The sequence below is a fragment of the Puma concolor genome, chromosome E4, assembly GCF_028749965.1.
Source record: "Puma concolor isolate L17-30 chromosome E4, mPumCon1.1.hap2, whole genome shotgun sequence".
Classification (NCBI taxonomy): domain Eukaryota; kingdom Metazoa; phylum Chordata; class Mammalia; order Carnivora; family Felidae; genus Puma; species Puma concolor.
In genome coordinates this window covers 46411843-46431652 of record NC_141683.1, presented here as the reverse complement: position 1 = coordinate 46431652, position 19810 = coordinate 46411843, and the positions used below count along the sequence as shown (strand labels likewise).

General features: G+C 41.0%; 1 protein-coding gene across 1 annotated transcript in view; it reads right to left on the bottom strand.

Moving 5' to 3' along the window:
• Positions 1 to 19810, bottom strand: part of CE4H1orf21 (chromosome E4 C1orf21 homolog) — a 230421-nt gene that overhangs the window by 22464 nt on the left and 188147 nt on the right. Inside the window, exons 4-5 of the mRNA XM_086693884.1 lie at positions 10074 to 10150; positions 2820 to 2880 (exon numbers count right to left, since the gene is read on the bottom strand). Of these exons, the coding sequence (XP_086550010.1) occupies positions 2820 to 2880; positions 10074 to 10150 (138 nt within the window). The remainder of the gene's footprint in view (positions 1 to 2819; positions 2881 to 10073; positions 10151 to 19810) is intronic.

Sequence of the window (19810 nt, the reverse complement as noted above, 5' to 3'; positions counted from 1 at the left end):
ACTACTTAGAAAATGCTGGTCCAGCTGCGGTGCAAAGGTAAACTGCACCTCGGCACCATGATCACCTCTGAATGAGAGCAGTCTTTCACTAGAAATATTATACCACCTAATAGTCCTAGTTTATTTTTTAAAGTTTATTCATCTTAAGAGAGAGAAGACATGAGCGGGGAAGGGGCAGAGAGAAAGGAGACAGCGAGAATCCCAAGCAGGCTCCGTACCATCAGAGTGGAGACCGATGTGGGGCTCGAACTCACGAACCACAAGATTATGCCCGGAGCCTACATTGGAGGCTCAACCAACTGGGCCACCCAGATGCGTCCCTAGTTTCTTTATTCTAATGGTACTTTTACATCTATCTTGAGAGAGCAGAGATTTCTTTTGGTGTCAAGAGTTGAAGGGTAAATTGAAACCACATCCTGCAGACATTCAATAAATACAAAAGAAGAATCAAGGAAGAGCAGGTTTAAATCTCCCCACATTCAGTCAATTTTACTTCTTATCAGTTTAAGGAAGAAAAAGCAATTTCTGGACATTTTGAGGGAGATTAAATCTCAAAACTCAAGCTCTCTTAGAATGACTCCAATTTTCAGCATGAAGCTCTGAGTTTTTTTGTTTTTTTAAATCAGCCCTAGGAAACCTACAGAACAGATCTGAGTTGCATGTATAGTTAGTTGTCCCCATGCTAACTTGTACCAAAGAAATATCTGGCAATGGTGAAAAGTCAGGAGAATAATTTGTAAGAACCCAACTTCCAATTTGGGCTATATAAAATATGGTGAGGATTGTATTAAGCCAAATGCATATATTAAGGAAGTACATTTTAACTTTGGAGGCTCAATGGTCAAATAGTACATGGAACAGCATGTTCACAATATTCAGAAGGGTGAATTTTAGATAAGAGGGAAGAAACAGGAAAGCTTGGTTCAGAGCAGACAGAAAATTCCACTAGACATCTAGAACTGGGTGCATGTCACAGGTTATATAAAAACTCTTCTTCAGATATAAATATATTTTATAGGGAGAATACTGTTTATGTTGAGTCTACAAATGTTCCTTTGTCCAGGGACGGTTCTATCCAACAAATGATCAAGTTATGCACTTTGCTTTTGTTGTGTTAGACACGTAATTACCCTGGATGCAAAAGGAAAAAGGGAAATCGGATTTCAGATGGAAACAATGAATTCCAGTTGTGAGTGCAAGGAGGTAGAATTTCTATTATGGAAACACACCAGAAAGGGATTAGATCATCTTAAATGCCTTGTCAGGGTTTGTAAATTTTGTTTAAAAAGATAACTTACTATTCAGGTTTTGGTTTTTACAGACTAACTCTGACTACTAAGATCTTTTTATTGCCAAAAAGCTAGTGGAGGAAAAAAATCCAAATAAACTGAGAAAGAAAAGATCTTCACCATTACAGTGGGAATGAAATATTTATTTTATGCTTTTCTTTATTAAAACAAATGCTATTGACACCTTGAACAGGTTTTGAACCAATACATGAAACTTGGTAATTATTCCCAGATGAAGTTTTCAACCTAAAAAGTCATATGTGAGCCAGGATTTCACTAATAATAAAAAAAAATTACATGCAAATCAGTATTTATGTATAGCCAAGTGATACTATGCATTAAAGTACCATTTTAATTCATCACCCATCTCTACCTTTCACATTGGTAACATCTGCTGGTCTTGTAATGGTGCCTTAGAAGATTATACAATTATTCTTTAAGGAGGTCCATTTCAGAATGGGGTCTGCTGCTGAAATACTGGTGAATTTAAGCCCTTCTTCATTATTTTCCATTGAGTGATATGTATCATAACTTAGGAATTTGTGAACAAATGCTCAGATAAAAGGGCCACAAAATGTAAAAAATAAAAATAAACATGGAAAAAATTCAAAGGCAAAACTGGCCCATGATGCCTTAACCACAGTTGTGCTATGTTCTGAATTTAGGATTGTACTCTTCTTCAGAACAAGGTTTTCAAATGACAATACTCAGATTTATAACTTCATTATTTAAATTCACCCCCTGCGGTGATGCATTTAAATTCTGCAAGTCTGCAAGTAAGCCTTTAATTGTTACCATCTTCCATACTTCATTCAGTTGATTAGCATATGGCACTCTGAGATCCTAAGTATGGGTTCAATTTTCCACACAGATCTTCTTGTCATTGTAAAACGCACACACTCCTAGAGAAGCAACTTGGGAGTCTCGGCTTTGGAGTGAGGCAGATGTGGGCTGAAATTCCAACTGGACCACTACCAGCCTTGCAAACCTTGGTAAGTTATTCAAATATTCTGAGCCTTAGTTTCCTTGTCTGTAAAAGGAAGATAAAACCTGTCTCAGAGCCATGTCCCTGAGGTCGGTATTGACTGTAACAGGTTTGCGATGTTTGTAGGAGAACTCAGAGCAGTGTCAGGTATACAGCAGACATTCCATAAGTTCTGACAGGTACTAAGAACCTTCTTGCCTGCAGTCTGAAGTGAGAGCAAGGCATCACGTGCAGACAATGTGCACTGAGAGCAATGTTCTGTCTCTAGGCAAAGGCTCTTACTAGCACTGCTAGACCCTATCTGGCCCTACACACTTTAATTAATTAATGGTCAACAAGCCGAGAATCTTGGATGCTCTGGTATACGTTAAACATTCTCACAGTCACATTTTGTGTGTGTGGCGGGGGAGGGGGCTTCTTTTAACTCTCTACCCATACTCTTACAGGAACAGCTTTGCAACACAGAAACCAGAACATTATTACCTTAACTCATGAGGCAGTTAGCATATTTCCCTTGAAACAAGGAATTTATTTTTACTTCTTACCTTTTCAATTTTTTCATCCAGCATTCTGAAGAATTCTTGTTGGCTTTCAGAGATGTGCATGCTAAAAAAAACCCAGAGAGTAGTTAAGTGCGTATTTCAATGTTTTCTTAAACCCAGCTCCCTCGAATGAAAAACGCTGAGTCCCTAGACTTTGAGGCAGACATTTATTTATTGCCGACTTTTCCACTGAGATAGTCTGAAGTCATATTAAGGATAAATGCCATTACAGTAATCCTCTAAATGTGTTGCATAAAAGTCTACGAGTTCCTATGATTTAAGGAATACAATTTCTTTTCAACGTACATGTTATTTATAGTGATGTTACTGGGAGGTGTGTGCCAAATGATTTCTTCAGATACACATTTGTTAAAAAAAAAAAGGCGTAGCCAAGCAGTACATGGCATATTTCACACTGTGTGTAACTGGAAAAAGAAAATATATCCAAGTTGTTATGGTGAAATGTGTATTTTATAAAGACTGGTATTTAGCATGGTATTCAGCTGAGCATAGAGGTGTGGGCTGGCGGCAAACAGGCAAAGAACTTGACATTGTCCCTGAACGCTTTGTGCAGTGGTGACGGCCAATGCACCTTTTGGGAAGTGCAATTCCACTGGGATGTGGGAGTGCATCAGGAAGCATATCTGAGTAGCGCTTGCCCTGTCTGCTTGCTTGTCTAATGTTATTTAACAGCCTACTTACTCAGATGGACACAGTTTGGGGCGGGGGGAGACAAAACAGAAGAAGGTAAGGAGAACAGAGAAGAATCACAGATGGGAAGTGCGTGGGGAGGAAAACGTCTTGGAGGCAACATGGTCTTAATGACAGGAAATAGGTGTAGGTGGTCCAAGGAGGTTCAGGATTCTGGGCTAAGAGACACATCACACAACGAGCTTCTTTCACTGTTAGTGCTTACTTGTTGCAGTGGCTGAGGGTGGGGGGAGGGGTGGCTCTGGAATAGCTCCTTCCCTTCAAGTCTCGGTGTAGGGGACAGCCCACCTGACATACCCCTTAGCACTATGCCTCCTCCTTTAGGGGCCGCAGAGAATGGCACAAGGGACCCCACACCCTTCAGGCCTCCAATGACAGATAATGGGGCTTGAAGGAGGTTTTCCCCTGTGTGTAAAAGCAAGATTTAAAATCTGGGGGCACGAGGACATTAGCTCTGATACAAGAGGAAAATGACAAACTATCTTATACCAGCAATCCACTTTCACTTCTATATCATGTCATTTTTTCTGTCCTTGATAATTCAAATGAGGTATATGTCCTGTTTCAGAAACAGGCCTTCTCTTGTTGCAGGCTAGAAAGGCAGGCCAGAATCTGGGAGCATGAGAATATATTAAACAGCCTCCTTTCCTTCTCTGGCTGGGTGGAGAAGCCATTTTGCCTACCTGAGTTTTCCCAGATTCCCCATGGTTTTACTTCTTTAAGTGCCAAAACATTTTTCATTTGAGCCATTTTGAATGCAAACCTTCTAAACTTTAATAGAGGATCTATCACAAACATTACTTGACTTTCACTTAATGACTAGCAGCCACTCCCAAGGCCTTAAACCACAATCTCTCTCTGTGATACGGGAACACTCCCTGGAGCCTCTTGAGATGGGGAGAGCTGGCTCTCCTTAAGCAAAGTGGCCTTAAACTATAGGCTTTTGTTCTCTGCCTGCTTTGAACCGCTCTCATTTCTTCTGGTCAAAGAAGGTATTGGTTCTCTTTCAGTTTTCTTCCCAGCAGCTGCTTCTGCCCCATGCTTAGCACACCCAAATCCATTAGAGTTGTGTCCAAAGTTAGTGCAAACAGGATCTGAGGGAGAGCCTGGGGGGCTTCCTGTGAGTGGTGAACAGGCATATTCTGGCAGTCAATGTGGCTGCTCAGACATGTTCTGGGCATCCTCCCAGTTCCTGGCCAAACTTTCAGCAGATGAGGTTGCTGGACAGCTCTGGGTCCCAGATAGAAAGGCATGTAGACATATAGACATACATACATCTTAATAGATAACCACATACACATATGCACGCATATACACACATATATCTTAATATGGATGACCACACACACACACACACACACACACACACACATTAGTTTCCCTGGGAGATTCCAAAAGACCTCATAAAAATGGCATTTTTAGGATCAGATGTCCATTGTGGAAATTTTTAGGTTAGAGTTTTTTACATATATTGCTTTGCGTATAATGGAAGGGAAATATTTAATCAATTGACTGAGTGGTCCCTATTTCAATTCATGTGATTCGTGACCCCTCACGAGGCAGTTCAGTTTGTTAGCATGGTGAAGTGTAGTCCCTTCCGGCACTAACGTTGGATGATTGTTACTAACTTCCATTAACCCTTTATTGAAATATCAAAACATGAAAACAGGGGTGCTTAGTTAGTACTCAGACATATACATATTAGACTGACAAGATCCCTGGGATCAGGAATGCAGAGCTCAGGGTCCATAATAGGAGCTTGATGCCAAAGGTAACAGTGAGGACCTCAAGATGCATGTATAGTAAGCAAGCACAAAAACCTTAGTGGTTCCAGTTTTGTGTAGTTTACCTACTTTCTAACCATTAAAAAAAAGAAAAGGCATTCCTTGATTAAAGCAAACTGAACAAAAGCTACTCAACCCAGAATTAATTAGTCAAGACAGGGTGTTTTCAACCCTACCTGAATCCTGAACCAAACAGTAACCTCACTCTGGGGTAGAGGGTATAATGGTTGAGAAGTAAAATACCATTTTCATTTTCAGGTGTGCCTTGAAACAATTCTACCCAAACGCAGGCAACTGGCCTTCCGTCGGTGCATCTCTACCATCACACCCCATTGACACAGGAATGATGCCTGCTTTCTCTTTGTCTAAGAGCAAGAACATCCCGGCCTGCCTCTGTCTCATTTCAAAACCTACCAAGAAGTGTCTCCCAGCAGACGGACTGACTTTTTGCCACCTTGAAATATAGTATGTGGGCTGTGTTAGCCAGAAAGATGAATGGAAAGGTGACTTATTTATTATCAGACCCCGATGCACCAAATGAGCTCTTTCAGATAAACTCCGCCATCCCTGGGAGTGTGGCAGACACGGCCGCTTGGAGCCAATGGCACCAAGAGGTCCTTGCTGTGTGTACATCACCTTAAGTACGGTGTGACCTGAAAGCGCGAGGTTTACTCTGCTGTTCTCTGTGGGTTCGTTTCACAGGCAAGCCCTGAAATCCCTTCAACAGGGACAGAGATGGCATTTTCACTCTGATGAAATAAATGATCCGTCTCAGCGGTCTCCTGCCGGGATAAACACGGATGCTCTCTTTTTCACGTGGAAATTCTATCAACACAATGGCATTAATATTAGTTTTTACCTTCAAACTGCGCTGTGAGAACCAGTCCTTAAGTAATAACTGGATTCTTAAACCCTTTCTGCTGCACAATTTGGTGGCTGTGAATGGTGCGGGAGAAAAAAGCGCACTGGCCTGTCTTTCCTCAAGGTATTAGAAAGGGATAATTAGACTGTTTATGAATCCACTTACAAAGTGAGTATTTGATGCCAAGATTAATTAGATCTAAAAGTCTTTTAGAAAAGTCTGTATGCTGGTACCTTGATTTAACTAATCAAACTTAACAATTTCAGTAATTCCTATTTCTTTCTAATAAACTCAGTCGCGGAAAGCACAACGTTTTCCTGGAGCACTTCCCATGCCCCCAGTTGGTGCTGGCAGAGCTCTTGTGAGTTAACCTTGAATCGTCAAAGACTCTTCTGTCTGTGATTTCTCAGTTTCATGAGACTAGGGATGATAACAGTATGGAATCTTAAAGACAAGTAATCAAAGGAATGAAGAGGGTGGGCAAGATGAGGGTTTGAGCTGAAAGATATATGGCTTTCATTTTTAGGGACTTAAGAAAAAGTTTCCAATAATAAAAGCCCAAGCCACAAAAGTATCAGAAGACAAGGTCCTAACTCCCTAATACTTCACCTGCAAAAATGAAATGCAATTACTCAGTGGGTTCCTGCAAATCTTGGCCTGAATAGTTATTTCTTCAAAATCATCATCATCATTGCTCAATTGGATCTCGGGCAAGTGGCTTAATCCTAATCCTCACATTATGACACACCCTTGTTTATAGTCACGCACAGCTACTTTTATTTAGTCGAATATACTTTTTTTAAGTAGCATAATATGCACTCATGAAGCCAAAGTAAAAAACGAATGCGAGGACCTTGACAACAACCTAGAGCTAATTTACTTCCTACCCATGTGTGTTTCCTCAATTCAAGGGAACCAACATCCCCTTACTTTCCCTTTGTATAGCTTTACTGCCTCTACGTGTGCTCTAAAAAGCAGATGATTTATTTAGTTGTTTTTAGCTTTACAAAGAGTGCATCATGCTTTCTGTAATCTTTCAGGATTTACTCTTTTCTCCTATTATTATATTCCTCGGTCCCTCTAGTGTTGTGAGTTTTAACTAATATTTCACTGTGTGAAGGCAGTGGGGTTCATTTACCCAATTTCCTGTAAAAGGGCATTTGGGTTATTTCTTTTCTTTTCTTTTTTTTTGAAATAAAGTTTATTTTATTGATGGGGGGAGGGGCAGAGAGAGAGAGGCAATGAGAGAATCCCAAGCACACTCTGCACTCTCAGCGCAGAGCCCAATGCAGGACTCACAAACCGTTGAGGTCATGACCTGAGTTGAAACCAAGAGCCAGAAGCTCAACCGACTGAGCCACTCAGGCGCCCCAAAGGGCATTTGCGTTGTTTCTAACTGTTAAGGCATTCTTACCAGCATCAGATACCGTGACTGGCACTGGGTCATACATTATTTCATTTATAAATATCTCTAGCCCTGTAAGAGATGACGATTCTCCTCTATTTTTCTCTGAGAAAACTGAAGCCTGATGACATTAGGTCACTCTCTTGAGATCCCAAAGTCAGTAAGAATGTGCTCTGCATAGTACCTCAGATGAAGATGTGAAGACCATCTACCTTTATTATTAATAAATCTCCTGTTATCAGGTATGGGGTTGTTCTTCCACTTCTGGGGAAAAGAAACTCATTAACTTATGTATACACTGCATAATAAATAATAGTTTCTTAATCACCTGTGTCAGCAAGGAGGAAAAGTAAAACTTCTTGTGGCCTTCCAGAAAGATTTCGTAGTTGAATTCCAGTAACCCAGGTTCTGACTCATAGTTTAAAACTCACACACACACACACACACACACACACACACACACACACACGAATAACAGAGGATTTTCTTCCTAATTTTAATGTAAACACACAAGCCAATTTAGTCAATTTCTCTGAAAGCTTCAGCACATATCAGTTTGCAAAGGAGGCTGCTTCAGTATATCTAAATTAAATAAGTATTCACAGTAAAGGGAAAAAGAAATTCTCCTTCTTATAGTCTCTTCTTAGAACTCAGAGATATGGGAAACATTTAAAAATAGCATATATTGAATGGCTTGGATGAAAACAGGACTTGGTTGTATCATGAGATATTTGCTGTCTCTCCAAGGCAGATACAATTAGTGTTGATAAAAGTGATTATCAGTGAAGTGGACAGGAAGGTTGTGATTATGACATAATGTGTACCCAACAGTTCAAAAATTGGCTTTACTATTCCACTGACATTACAGATGATAAGTGGATTTTAAAATGTCCAGTTTCCTTTGAAAGTAAAAAAATTAAATCCTTGATCTCATCACCACCCCCTGTAGAGGCCTAACCACCTGCAGCACCTCCACAGACACTGAGCCAGGGTAAAGTGATTATGAACTAGGTTACTTTTGTCTCGATTTCCTGGGAAGAATCAGACATAACACAACTTCTTCTGCTTATGGCATGGATTTATGGAACTACTATTACATACATGAATTTATTTTAGGGTGGGGGTGACTGTGCCACCAGTGTGATCAGCACCCTCAGGGAATTTGTTCATATTTAGATGGAACACCACAAAACAGATTTGTAGCTCTGGGAAAATGGAGCCTCTTTGAAGGAAAGGAGAGATAGCTTGAGTGTCACACAAAGTGCATTTTATCGCCAAGGTAGATTCGGTTCTAGAACAATCTAGAAAAATACCCATTATTCTCTTTAACTTTTTAATTGTGCAATTCATAACACATAGAAAACATATGTTATTTGTACAGTTTTACATAACAATAGTTAAAGGAACATCCATATCATCACCACTCAGATTAAGAAACAGAACCCCTGGTCCCATTGTCTTCCATCCAGTGAGAAAGAACCACGCTTCCAAGTTTAATGCCTTTTCATTTCCTTGCTTGTCTTTATTGTTTTATCACAGACATATATAATAGGTTGATTCATTCAGCTTGTTTTTGAACTTTATGCAAATGAAACTATAGCAGGCAGGGACTACCACTTACTTCCCTTCCCGTGCAACTTTACATTTATGACCTTCTTCCATCTTGACAGGTGCAGCTCTAAGTCATTCATTTTCACTGATATGTAGAATTCTCCAGGTCAACTAGGTCTTCCAGCACCCATGTACAAGTTTTTCTAGGGTATATACCTGAGAGGGGGAATCGCTGGTGGGCAAGGTATGCCCAGGTACAATTTTCTTAGAAACTACAAACTTTTCCAAAGTAATTGTACCAGTTTATACTTCCACTAGGGTAAAGAGGCCTGTTGTTCAACATCCTGGTCAACCATTTGTATTGTCAGACTTCTAAATTTTTTGCCAATCTTGTGGTGTGAAATGGTATTTCTTCCTAGACGTTAGCTATTCATGTTTCCTCTTCAGTAAAATGATTGTTCATATCTTTAGCTTCTTTTTCTATGAGCTCTCTGTTTTTTACTTATTGATTTATAGAGTTACTTTACATATTCTGGAAACCCAACCGTTGTCAATTATATGCGTGGTAAATATATTCCATCACTTCCTTCTACTCTCCTACAGCAAATTTTGATAAAAAGAAGTTCTTAATTTTAATGCGGTCATATTAATCATTTTTCTTCAAAGATCTGCATCTTTTGTGACTTTTTCAAAATTCTTCCCTACCCCATAGTCATAAAGATATTCCCTTTTATTTTCTTTTAACTGATTTGACATGTCTGTTCTGTCAGTTATTGTGGGTCTTTTTTGGCATTCTCTGCTCTGTTCCATTAGACCAAATCACAGTGTCTCAATCACTGAAGCTTTATAATACATCTTGATTATCTGGCAGGCAAAACTGAGCTCACTCTGAAAATATTATTAGCTTTAAAAACAATATAAGGGAAAAAGGAACTAGAACTCACTTTGCTCTGGGTTGATGAACTAATCCTGGAATCTCTTTATTAGTTTTAAGTCTCACATTTGAACTGGCACTTTTTTCCTGAAAAACACAAACAGACACATAGAAGACAAGATGAGAATCGACAATTAAACAGCAGCATAAACTGTCATCACAGAAATGTTAGTTTTGCTTGAGACCCTTCACAGCTGGTTGCTTCACAAGGACAAAAATCCTTGCAAAGATATCACACTGTAAGGTGAAACCGCCAAAGATTTTGGAACACTGTCGTGAAAAGAGGCGGGAGTTTTAAAAACAGCTATTAACTATTTTTGAAAATTATGTGCAACTCATATGTGATTTTTAGGTGTTTTTAGGAGTTACTAAAAATAGGAAGACACTCAAAGAACAGAAGATTCTAGTGTCAAAGAGCTGCCGTAGTATAATCACAGACACTGTTCACATGCCCAGGTCAACTAACTTCAGTGCATTCTATTTATAAAAGACATCTGTAGTTACTGAGACATGAAGTTTGCACAAGGCCCTAGCAATGACAGAGAGAAGAACATGATTAAAAATAACTAAATCTATTCCACTCATAACAAATATTGTGAGATTGAATTCAATTGAATTAATAAAATTCACTACCAACCTATATTCGAGAAGCACTTCTTTGGCTTTTAGTCTGATCTGATTTCCTATTCCCAGTATACTAGCCACATGGGAAAGAAACACTCTCAAATCTTAAATGCAAGTATATCGGTAAGCACGCTGCCTCAGTCGTGGTACTGCTCTGTATTTAGACCATCTCAATAATGGCACTGCTTTGTATTTATACAACATTACCTTTACAAAATATTCAGGAGGCGTTATAATTGGCTCCCAAAACACACCCCCAAAATGAAAGTCAGGGCTGTTCTCAACCTATTTAACAAGTGCCGGTGTGCATGCAAGGATCTTGATGTGCAGCAATAATTCAAAGCCTAGGCTGGGGCAAGGAATAAAGACTCGCATGGGCTGGCCCGCTGTTCTTCCCAGATGCAGAGGGATGTGGGATGACAGATAAAACAGATGGCCCCCAAATGAACTCTTGTTTCAAGAGTTCATCTTTCTCTCAGGATAGCAGAAGCCATTTAAATCCGTGAACCTCCAGTGATTTACACACTGTGGGTTTTTGGCTATTCACCATCAAACGTGAGCGTATCTGTATAACATCAGTACTCCACAACAGAGGGTAATTTTGTCTGTGATCTTCTAGGAAAAGAAACAACCATTACGATTCTTTGGCAGTCTATCTTACCTTCTTTACCTCACACTAAACTTTGGAGTGTTTTCACAACCTTTTAATGGGTATAAAATATATAACTGTTCCTTCTGCTGACACAGTCAGGGAACAACAGACAAAGTACCTTCGTGTTTACAAAGCAGGGCACCGGCTCCGGGAGGGCGAGGCCCAGCACTCGACGGGAGCTGCGCGTCACATTACTGGTTGCACAAGTGAGCAAGGTCAACATGTGATGAACGTCTTTTTAACAGTGAGAGAGAAAAATAGCTCACATGTCGTCCCTCTGGAAGGACTGCAGAGGTAGGTTCCAAGTTAGTCATCTTTTTCCCCTTAAACTTCCTGTCAGCTTGGATTAAGCACTGAAAATAGACATATGACGGGGCCTTCCACTTTTTCTCTACTCACATAAGTTCCCAAACACTGAGCTAAAATGATGTCATTTTGAACACTGCTGAGGCAGGAACGCGGCTTCTAATACTAAAACTAGAAACCGTACACAACTGTATTCTGTTTATACTCAATCTATTAAACCGTACCCTTCATAATGGCACTGAGTCACCACATCTTCCTTAAAACCACACTGTGTGGTTGCTAGGAGAAGAAGGAAACCCCAAGCAACAGAGGCTGGGCGGACGGGCCGGGCACTCAGTCCCCGAGCGGGAACGAGCCAGCCCCCCGGACACCACGCACAGGTGCGCACTGCCAGGAAGCAGGAGGGCCAAAACCGAGGCAGAGGCTCGGGAAGGAATCTCAGCTTCAGATTTCCCAGTTACACAAAAGGAAAAAGAAAGTATACATAATTACACACACATTTCTATGGATTGCATATGTAAAATGCATTAGTTTTTACAAATCACCACTCACCAAGATCGTAACAACGACCCAATGACCACGTACTCTAAGTCAGGCACTATTCTAAGTGATTTCCGTATATGAACTCATTTTAATATTCACAATTATTTACATATATTAACTCATTTTTATGTCCACATTTCTGAGGTAGCTACCGGTTTTATTTTTACTTTCTTCTTCTTATTTTAAAGTTTATTGATTTACTGTGATAGGGACAGAGACACCATGAGTGGGGGAAGGGCAGAGAGAGAGGGAGAGAGAAAGAGTCCCAAGCAGGCTCCATGCTGGCAGCACAGAGCCCGACATGGGGCTCGGACTCATGAAACCATGAGATCATGAACCTGAGCAGAAACCAAGAATCAGACACTTGACCAACTGAGCCACCCACGCGTCCCAATAGGTACCGTTTTTATCCCCATTTTATAGATGAGAAATCTGAGGCATTGAGAGATGAAACACTTACCTGAGACCACACAAGAAATAAGTGATAGCGTTGGGATTTCAACCCAAGAAGGGTCCTCCGCGTCCACGCTATCGGCCACTAGGCTGGCAGTTCTCAAACCGTTTTAGTATCAAGCACCCTTTGCCCATATTCTCCAAATTTTGACACATTTCATTATACAAGATGAAAAAAGAAATCACATTTGTTAAAATCACCATCAATCTCATCAGGAAAATCTTGACAGAAGCTGTCAGAATCCTGACAGAAATCTGTCAGGAGATCCTGACGGAAGCTCGTGGTGGTATAAAGTTTTCCAAAATTCTAATTTTGGTTTAACATTTGAATTTTATGACTGGCAACACATACTGCCAATTGTTGTCTTTGAAGTGACAAGTTCTCTTCATTCATTCTTGAGACGATGTTTGCCAAATACCCAAGTCTGAATATCCATAATTTATCTGCCACACATTTTTTTTCTAAAGTAGAGACGGTGTTCCATAAAAACAATTTCTAGTTCAGCCTGCAACTCAATCAACTGCAGAAGTACTTTTCCTTGGGATAACCGTCCTACCTGGGTGTGCAGAAAAAATGTTTTATGGGTGCCTATCTCCCATTTCATCGCATAGACTATTACAAAGCTGTGCACAGGTGTGCCTGGGTGGCTCAGTCGGGTAAGCGTCCGACTTCGGCTCAGGTCACAATCTCACGGTTTGTGGGTTCAAGCCCCCCCGTTGAGCTCTGTGCTGACAGAGCCTGGAGCCCGCTTCGGATTCTGTGTCTCCCTCTCTCTCTGGCCCTCCCCCACTTGCACTCTGTCTCTCTCTCTCTCAAAAATAAACAAACATTAAAAAATTTTTTAAGAAGGTATGCATCCAAGGCACAAGACAATATCATTAAATAAAATTTACTGCTTCATGAAGGACACTCTGAAGTGACAGTGGAACGTGTTCTTCCATTAGAAGCACATGGTGGTGGTGGATACGATGACTGCTGACGAGGTTTGGTGCCACCGCCTTGACTGGTGTTAAGACACCAGCAGTTTCACCCGCTGCCGCTTCTGTATCATCAGTGCAAATGTCAACACAGCAAAAAAGGCAAAATGCTTCTTAGAATTGTGAGGAAAATGACCTCGAGGACATCCTGAGAATGTTATAGGGATCCCGGGGCCTGCAGGCCATACTCTGACTTGTATCTCTCTATTTCTTTCTTTTTTCTTTTTTTTTTAACGTTTATTTATTTTTGAGACAGAGAGAGACAGAGCATGAATGGGGGAGGGTCAGAGAAAGAGGGAGACACAGAATCTGAAACAGGCTCCAGGCTCCGAGCGGTCAGCACAGAGCCCGACACAGGGCTGGAACTCACGGACTGAGAGATCATGACCTGAGGGGAAGTCAGACGCTTAACCGACTGAGCCACCCAGGCGGCCCTGTACCTCTCTATTTCTTTTGCAGAAAGGGGAACAACTGATTCTTTAATTTGCTATATGCCTTGTTTTAAAAAACATTTAACCACTTTATCGTGGTAACACTTATATTCCATAAAATTCCATTATAAATGTGTGATTAAGTGATTTTGGTAAGTTTACTGAACTGTGTAATTACCACCACAATCCAGTTTTAGAACAGTTCCGTCATCCTAAAAAGTTTCTTCAAACCCACTGGCAGTTGTTTTCTGCTCTCCTCTGTAGCCTCAGGCAACCACAAATCTGCTTTCTGTCTCTCTGAGTATGCCTTTTATAGATTCACGTACATGGAACCTTATAATATATAGCCTTTGGTGTCTGGCATCTTTCGCTTATAATGTTTCTGAGGTTTATCTATATTGTCGCATCTTTTAGTATTTCATTTCTTTTAACTGCTAAATGATATTCCAATGTATGGATATACCGTATTATATGCATTCACCGCTGGACGGATATTTGGGTTGTTTCAAGTTTGAGGATATTATGAATAATACTTCTATGAACACTCATGTGTAAGTCTTTGTCACTTCTCTTGGGCAGAATTCCTAACACTGAAGAGCTCGATTATATGGTGAGGTACATTTAACTATTTAAGATATCACCAAACTGTTTTCCAAAGTGGCTGCACCATTTGACATTCTCACTTGGGGTGCAAGACGGTTCCACTTTCTCCATGTCCCCGCCAACACTTGATCGTGTCTTTTCAATTACTGCCCGTCAAGTGCTGTCTGATTGTGGGCTTCATTTATTTTTAAAAACATGACTCATTTGGATTCGTTCTCTGTATCCCTCAGAACATCCAGCACCTTGCTACACAGGATCATTGACGTGTTTATCAGTTAGCTGTGTTTGCACCAAGATGTCAGTTTTATATTTGCTGATAAACATCACTTAACTCTCCTCAGGGTTTGTTGGTTGGGGAAGGGGAGGTTTAAAGAGGTCTGCTTAAACAAAGAAAAAGAAAAAGAAAAGCAAACAGAGAAAACCAGAAAGGGCTGGAAGGATGAGGGTATTGGGAGCCTCAGATAGAGCAGACTCACCAGAGAGCTGAGAGTCGTGCCACATCTGGAGTGCTCCAGACACAGGAACGCAGAATTTGAGAGATGAGGAAGAGGTAACTAAGATAGCATTTTCCCTGGCAGAAAAGCCCCTTTTATTGGTATACGACACTTGTAAACTAAGTGCCTAAAATAAACTGGGACCAAGTGGGGCTAAGATGAAGCCATTGAATAGGCCACCAGAAAGCAGTCTGTAGAGCAGCGGTTCATGACCCATCCATGCTGGTATCAGAATCATCTGGGATGCATGATAAATACAGATTCCCAGGCCCTACCCAAGACTTCCTGAGTGTCAGTCTCTGGGATTGAGGCCCAGAATGTGCATTTTATTTTTTATTTTTTTATTTTTTTTTTCATTTATTTTTGGGACAGAGAGAGACAGAGCATGAACGGGGGAGGGGCAGAGAGAGAGGGAGACACAGAATCGGAAACAGGCTCCAGGCTCTGAGCCATCAGCCCAGAGCCCGACGCGGGGCTCGAACTCACAGACCACGAGATCGTGACCTGGCTGAAGTCGGACGCTTAACCGACTGCGCCACCCAGGCGCCCCTGGAATGTGCATTTTAAAGAAGAGTCCTAGGTGACTCTTAAATTCAAAAAAAAGTTTGAGAACTTCTGCTTTAGAGAAAAGATACCTTTGTGCTAAATATGCTGCAAAGCCGCTCTGGGGGTCCGTAGAGAGGCCCACCAGAGCAGCAACCCCTTTAACTGTTTTATACTTAGGGGCTCTGTAAGTTGGAAAAAAGCATTCGTTTCTCAAAAATATTTGCAAACTAATGCCAGGTAGTGACAGGTTTATGTAAACAGTAAATCAAACAACTTTCTCCTTTGGAGTAATTTTCTCTCTTTATGAACAGAACACACTTGCCGGTGTCTAGAGTAAACTTAACATTCTCTTAGTTCCTCTGAGGCCGGAGACAGTCAAACCAACTGTATTTATGCTGCTTCCCCAATCCCTGGGTGGCATCTCCCAAAGGGAAAGTCAGAACCCTGAGAGAAACTGACAGCTTCTTTAAAAAATTTCCCCGAACCTCCCCTTCTTCTTCTTTTTTTTTTTTTTGAAGATTTTATTTTTATGTAACCTCCACACCCAACACGGGGCCCAAACTCACAACCCTGAGATCAAGAGTCGCATGCTCCACTGACTGAGCCAGCCAGGCGCCCCACCCCTCCTTAATTCTGAAGGCGGCCACACAATGTGTCTAGGCATCTGACAGAAAGCTCCCTCCCTGTTGGTGAGAAATGGAACTTCTTTTCTTCCATCACTTGTTGGCCTGTGTTGTCCCCTGAGTCTGAGTGGATCTAGGTAGCTGTCACCCTGTGAGGCTCCCTGAGCTGTTCCTGGGTTGGAAGCGTGGGGAGGAACCTCAATTTCTTTTTCTGGGCCCAACAGTAGGAAGTTCAGTCTTATAAAGAAATCTCAGGGACCAGATGGATGCAGGAAGCTGGAGTCCTAGAGACAAGTAGTGGGGGTTGGAGAAACAGCCCCTGGAATTGCTAGTGAAGGAGCTGTTCAGAGCAAAGACACACAAGCACTCACTCAATGTGACTTTGCAAAGAGTCCTCCCTACATACAGATCGCGTGTGTGTACAACTGAATCCCTGCATTTTAGAAAGTACAGGAAAACGAGAAAAGATTCAGGGTGTGGGGGAGGGGGCGTACACATATTTTTAAAACAGGAAGACATCAGCTATAAAATAAGTAAGTAATTATTCCACTTTGAAGGAGTAACCCATAGGATGTACTCTCTAAGAAAACAGCCTCATTTGATGTCTTATATGTGATTTCTCATGTGGTATTAACATGGGATAGGATACTGCTTCTTTCAAAAATAAAGGGGGGGTGCCTGGGTGGCTCAGTCGGTTAAGCGTCCGACTTTGGCTCAGGTCATGATTTTGCGGTCCGTGAGTTCGAGCCCCACATCACTCTCTGTGCTGACAGCTCAGAGCCTGGAGCCTGCTTCGGATTCTGTGTCACCCAAACTTTCTACCCCTCCCCCATTCATGCTCTGTCTCTCTCACTCTCAAAAATGAATAAATGTTTAAAAAAATTAAGGAATTTTAGCTTTTGTCTTCTGAATGATGGTGATTAGCTCAGCCACATTCATTCTACCACAATTTTTGGATATTAAAAAATAGCAAGGTCCCAGCCACCACATGCAAGTGTTGACTTAGATCCATCTACATTATCATAATTTCATGAACTCAACACTTCCATCCATAATTACCTGTCCAAGGAGATTATTCAAATTATTGGTATTTGGTTAGAATTTTAGTAGTGATGGAAGTGACGTGGAAAGTATCAGCTTTACGGAAATTCTTTTTCTATAAATTAAAATACAGCCATGTATCTCGTTTTACACTGAGCAAATGTCAAGTGCGGCAAATCACTTTTAAGGCTCCTAATATATTTTGCACTGTTGTTTCTCCAGATAGATTGTAAACATTTAAAGTAACTTTAAAAAGTAAACAGAGTTGTAAGAAGTTGCTCAGAACAGATTAAGTTGTGTACTGACAAATTTAAGACAAAGTCATTAAAGTCACTATGCCAGTATCTCAGTAATTAAAAGTAACAAGGTATATACAATGTTGTCAAATTACACTGAGACTTGGAAACTGAGGATGTTTGCAATAAGATGAGGTATCTCCAAGTTTTTTTTTTTTTTTAAAGCTTATTTATTTATTTTGAGAGAGAAAGAGAACACGAACAGAGGAGGAGCAGAGAGGGAGACAGAGAATCCCAAGCAGGCTCCATGCTGTCAGCGCAGGGCCTGATGTGGGCCTTGAACTCACAACCGTGAGATCATGACATGAGCCGAAATCAAGAGTCGGACACTTAACTGACTGAGCCATCCAGGTGCCCCTCTCCGAGTTTTTCAAAGAAGTATTAATACATACCCAAATAATTAATTAACTTGTCAGAACCACATTTTTTGTCTGAGACACTGAATATCACTTAGAACGGGGGAGATTACACCGCGGTAAGAAATAGTCCCCAGTACTGGTGGTTCAATAAGATACAAGTTTACGTCTTGCACATGCTATATGTGCAGACGAGCAGCAGGGCTTTGTGTGTCCCCGCTCCTCAGGGATTCAGGCTCACAGAGGTCCCATGTCAGCACGTGCTGTCATAATCAGCATGGCAGGGGAGGGAAGACCAGAGCACAACAGTTAAGTGCTCATACTTACTTGGCCAGAGCTGATCAGAGAACCACATGAAAATTCAAGAGAGTGGAGAAAGTATAATCCTACTATGTGTCTGAAAAGAGCTAGAACTGGAATATTCATGAATAGTCCTAATGACCACCATAATGCTCACCTAAAAAAAGAAAAAAGTATGTTTTCTTGACCACAGAACTACCTAACATTAATCACAGCAGTCTTCTTTTCTGAATAATCTGATGTACAACTGTGTCATTATGTATTTGTACTAAATTATGTGTGATTCATAGGAATATGGAAGAAACTTCAGTGCTGAAAGTTTAAATTGGGCTAAAATGCCATTCAGAGGTTAGAATGCAAAACAAAGGTGAAAGTGCTTGACACGCTGATGTAGTGGACAAGCATTAATAAATCAGGCTAAACGCTCCCTGGATCCAGGTAAGAGGGAAGAGAGGCACAATCTGTGATTTATACCCCAGAAAACTGCACTTACACCCAACCCCACACACTTCTTGACTTTTCCATTTCTCACATCTCTCCAACCATCAAACAAAACACATATGATGCCAATCATATTCATTGTCATCCATAGCAACAAGATCAAGCATTTTAGGAATTCAACTACCAATGGACTGTGGTCCCTAAAAGATTGCATTTAAGAGAGCTGTCTAGCACAAAATAACCATGCTTTATAACAGACGTTTCTGGTGGGTAAAAAAACAGCCACAAAAATCGAAGTATATTTGATCAAAGTTAATAAAATATTAGAATGAAGAAATGTATCATCCATCATAAAAAGTCACCATTTATGCAGAGTTGCTGAACTTTTCCCGTGATGAACCAAAATCTTGACAGGTTTTCCTCACTAAGTTGAGAGACTGCAAATGTCAAAGCTAAAAACAAAAAGTTAAATGATCCAGTTTTTCTTCCAGGCACGATTGTTTTTCTCACACTCACTGTGCTGTAGAAGCCAGCCAAAAATCAGACTCCAGCCTTCCTGAACTCGCTGGACACACCCACATCTCTCTTCAATTCCAAATTTGTCAGTGCCCGGAAAATCTGCTGTTTTCCTATTGTGGCCGTAGCAAGTTAACATGAATGTAGGGGCTGAAAACCACACGCATTTATTATCTTATGCTTCTGGAGGTCAGAAGTCTAACAGCAGGCTGCACGGCTACCTTCCATCTGGAGGCTTTAGGAGAGAATCTGTTTCCTTGACTTTCTTGTTGTCTACACGTTACCTGCACTAGCTGGCTTGTGGTCCCCTCTTCCAGCTTCGAAAAAGCACTGTAGCATCCTCTCTCCTCTCTGACTTCTGCTCAGTCCTTACATCTTCTTTTTCTTTAAATGTTTATTTATTTTTGAGAGAGAGAGAGAGAGGGATACGCTGACAGCACATAGCCTGATGCAAGGCTCAAACTCACGAACTGCAAGATCATGACTCGAGCCAGAGTCGGACGCTTAACCGACTGAGCCACCCGCGCACCCGGCATCGTCTTCT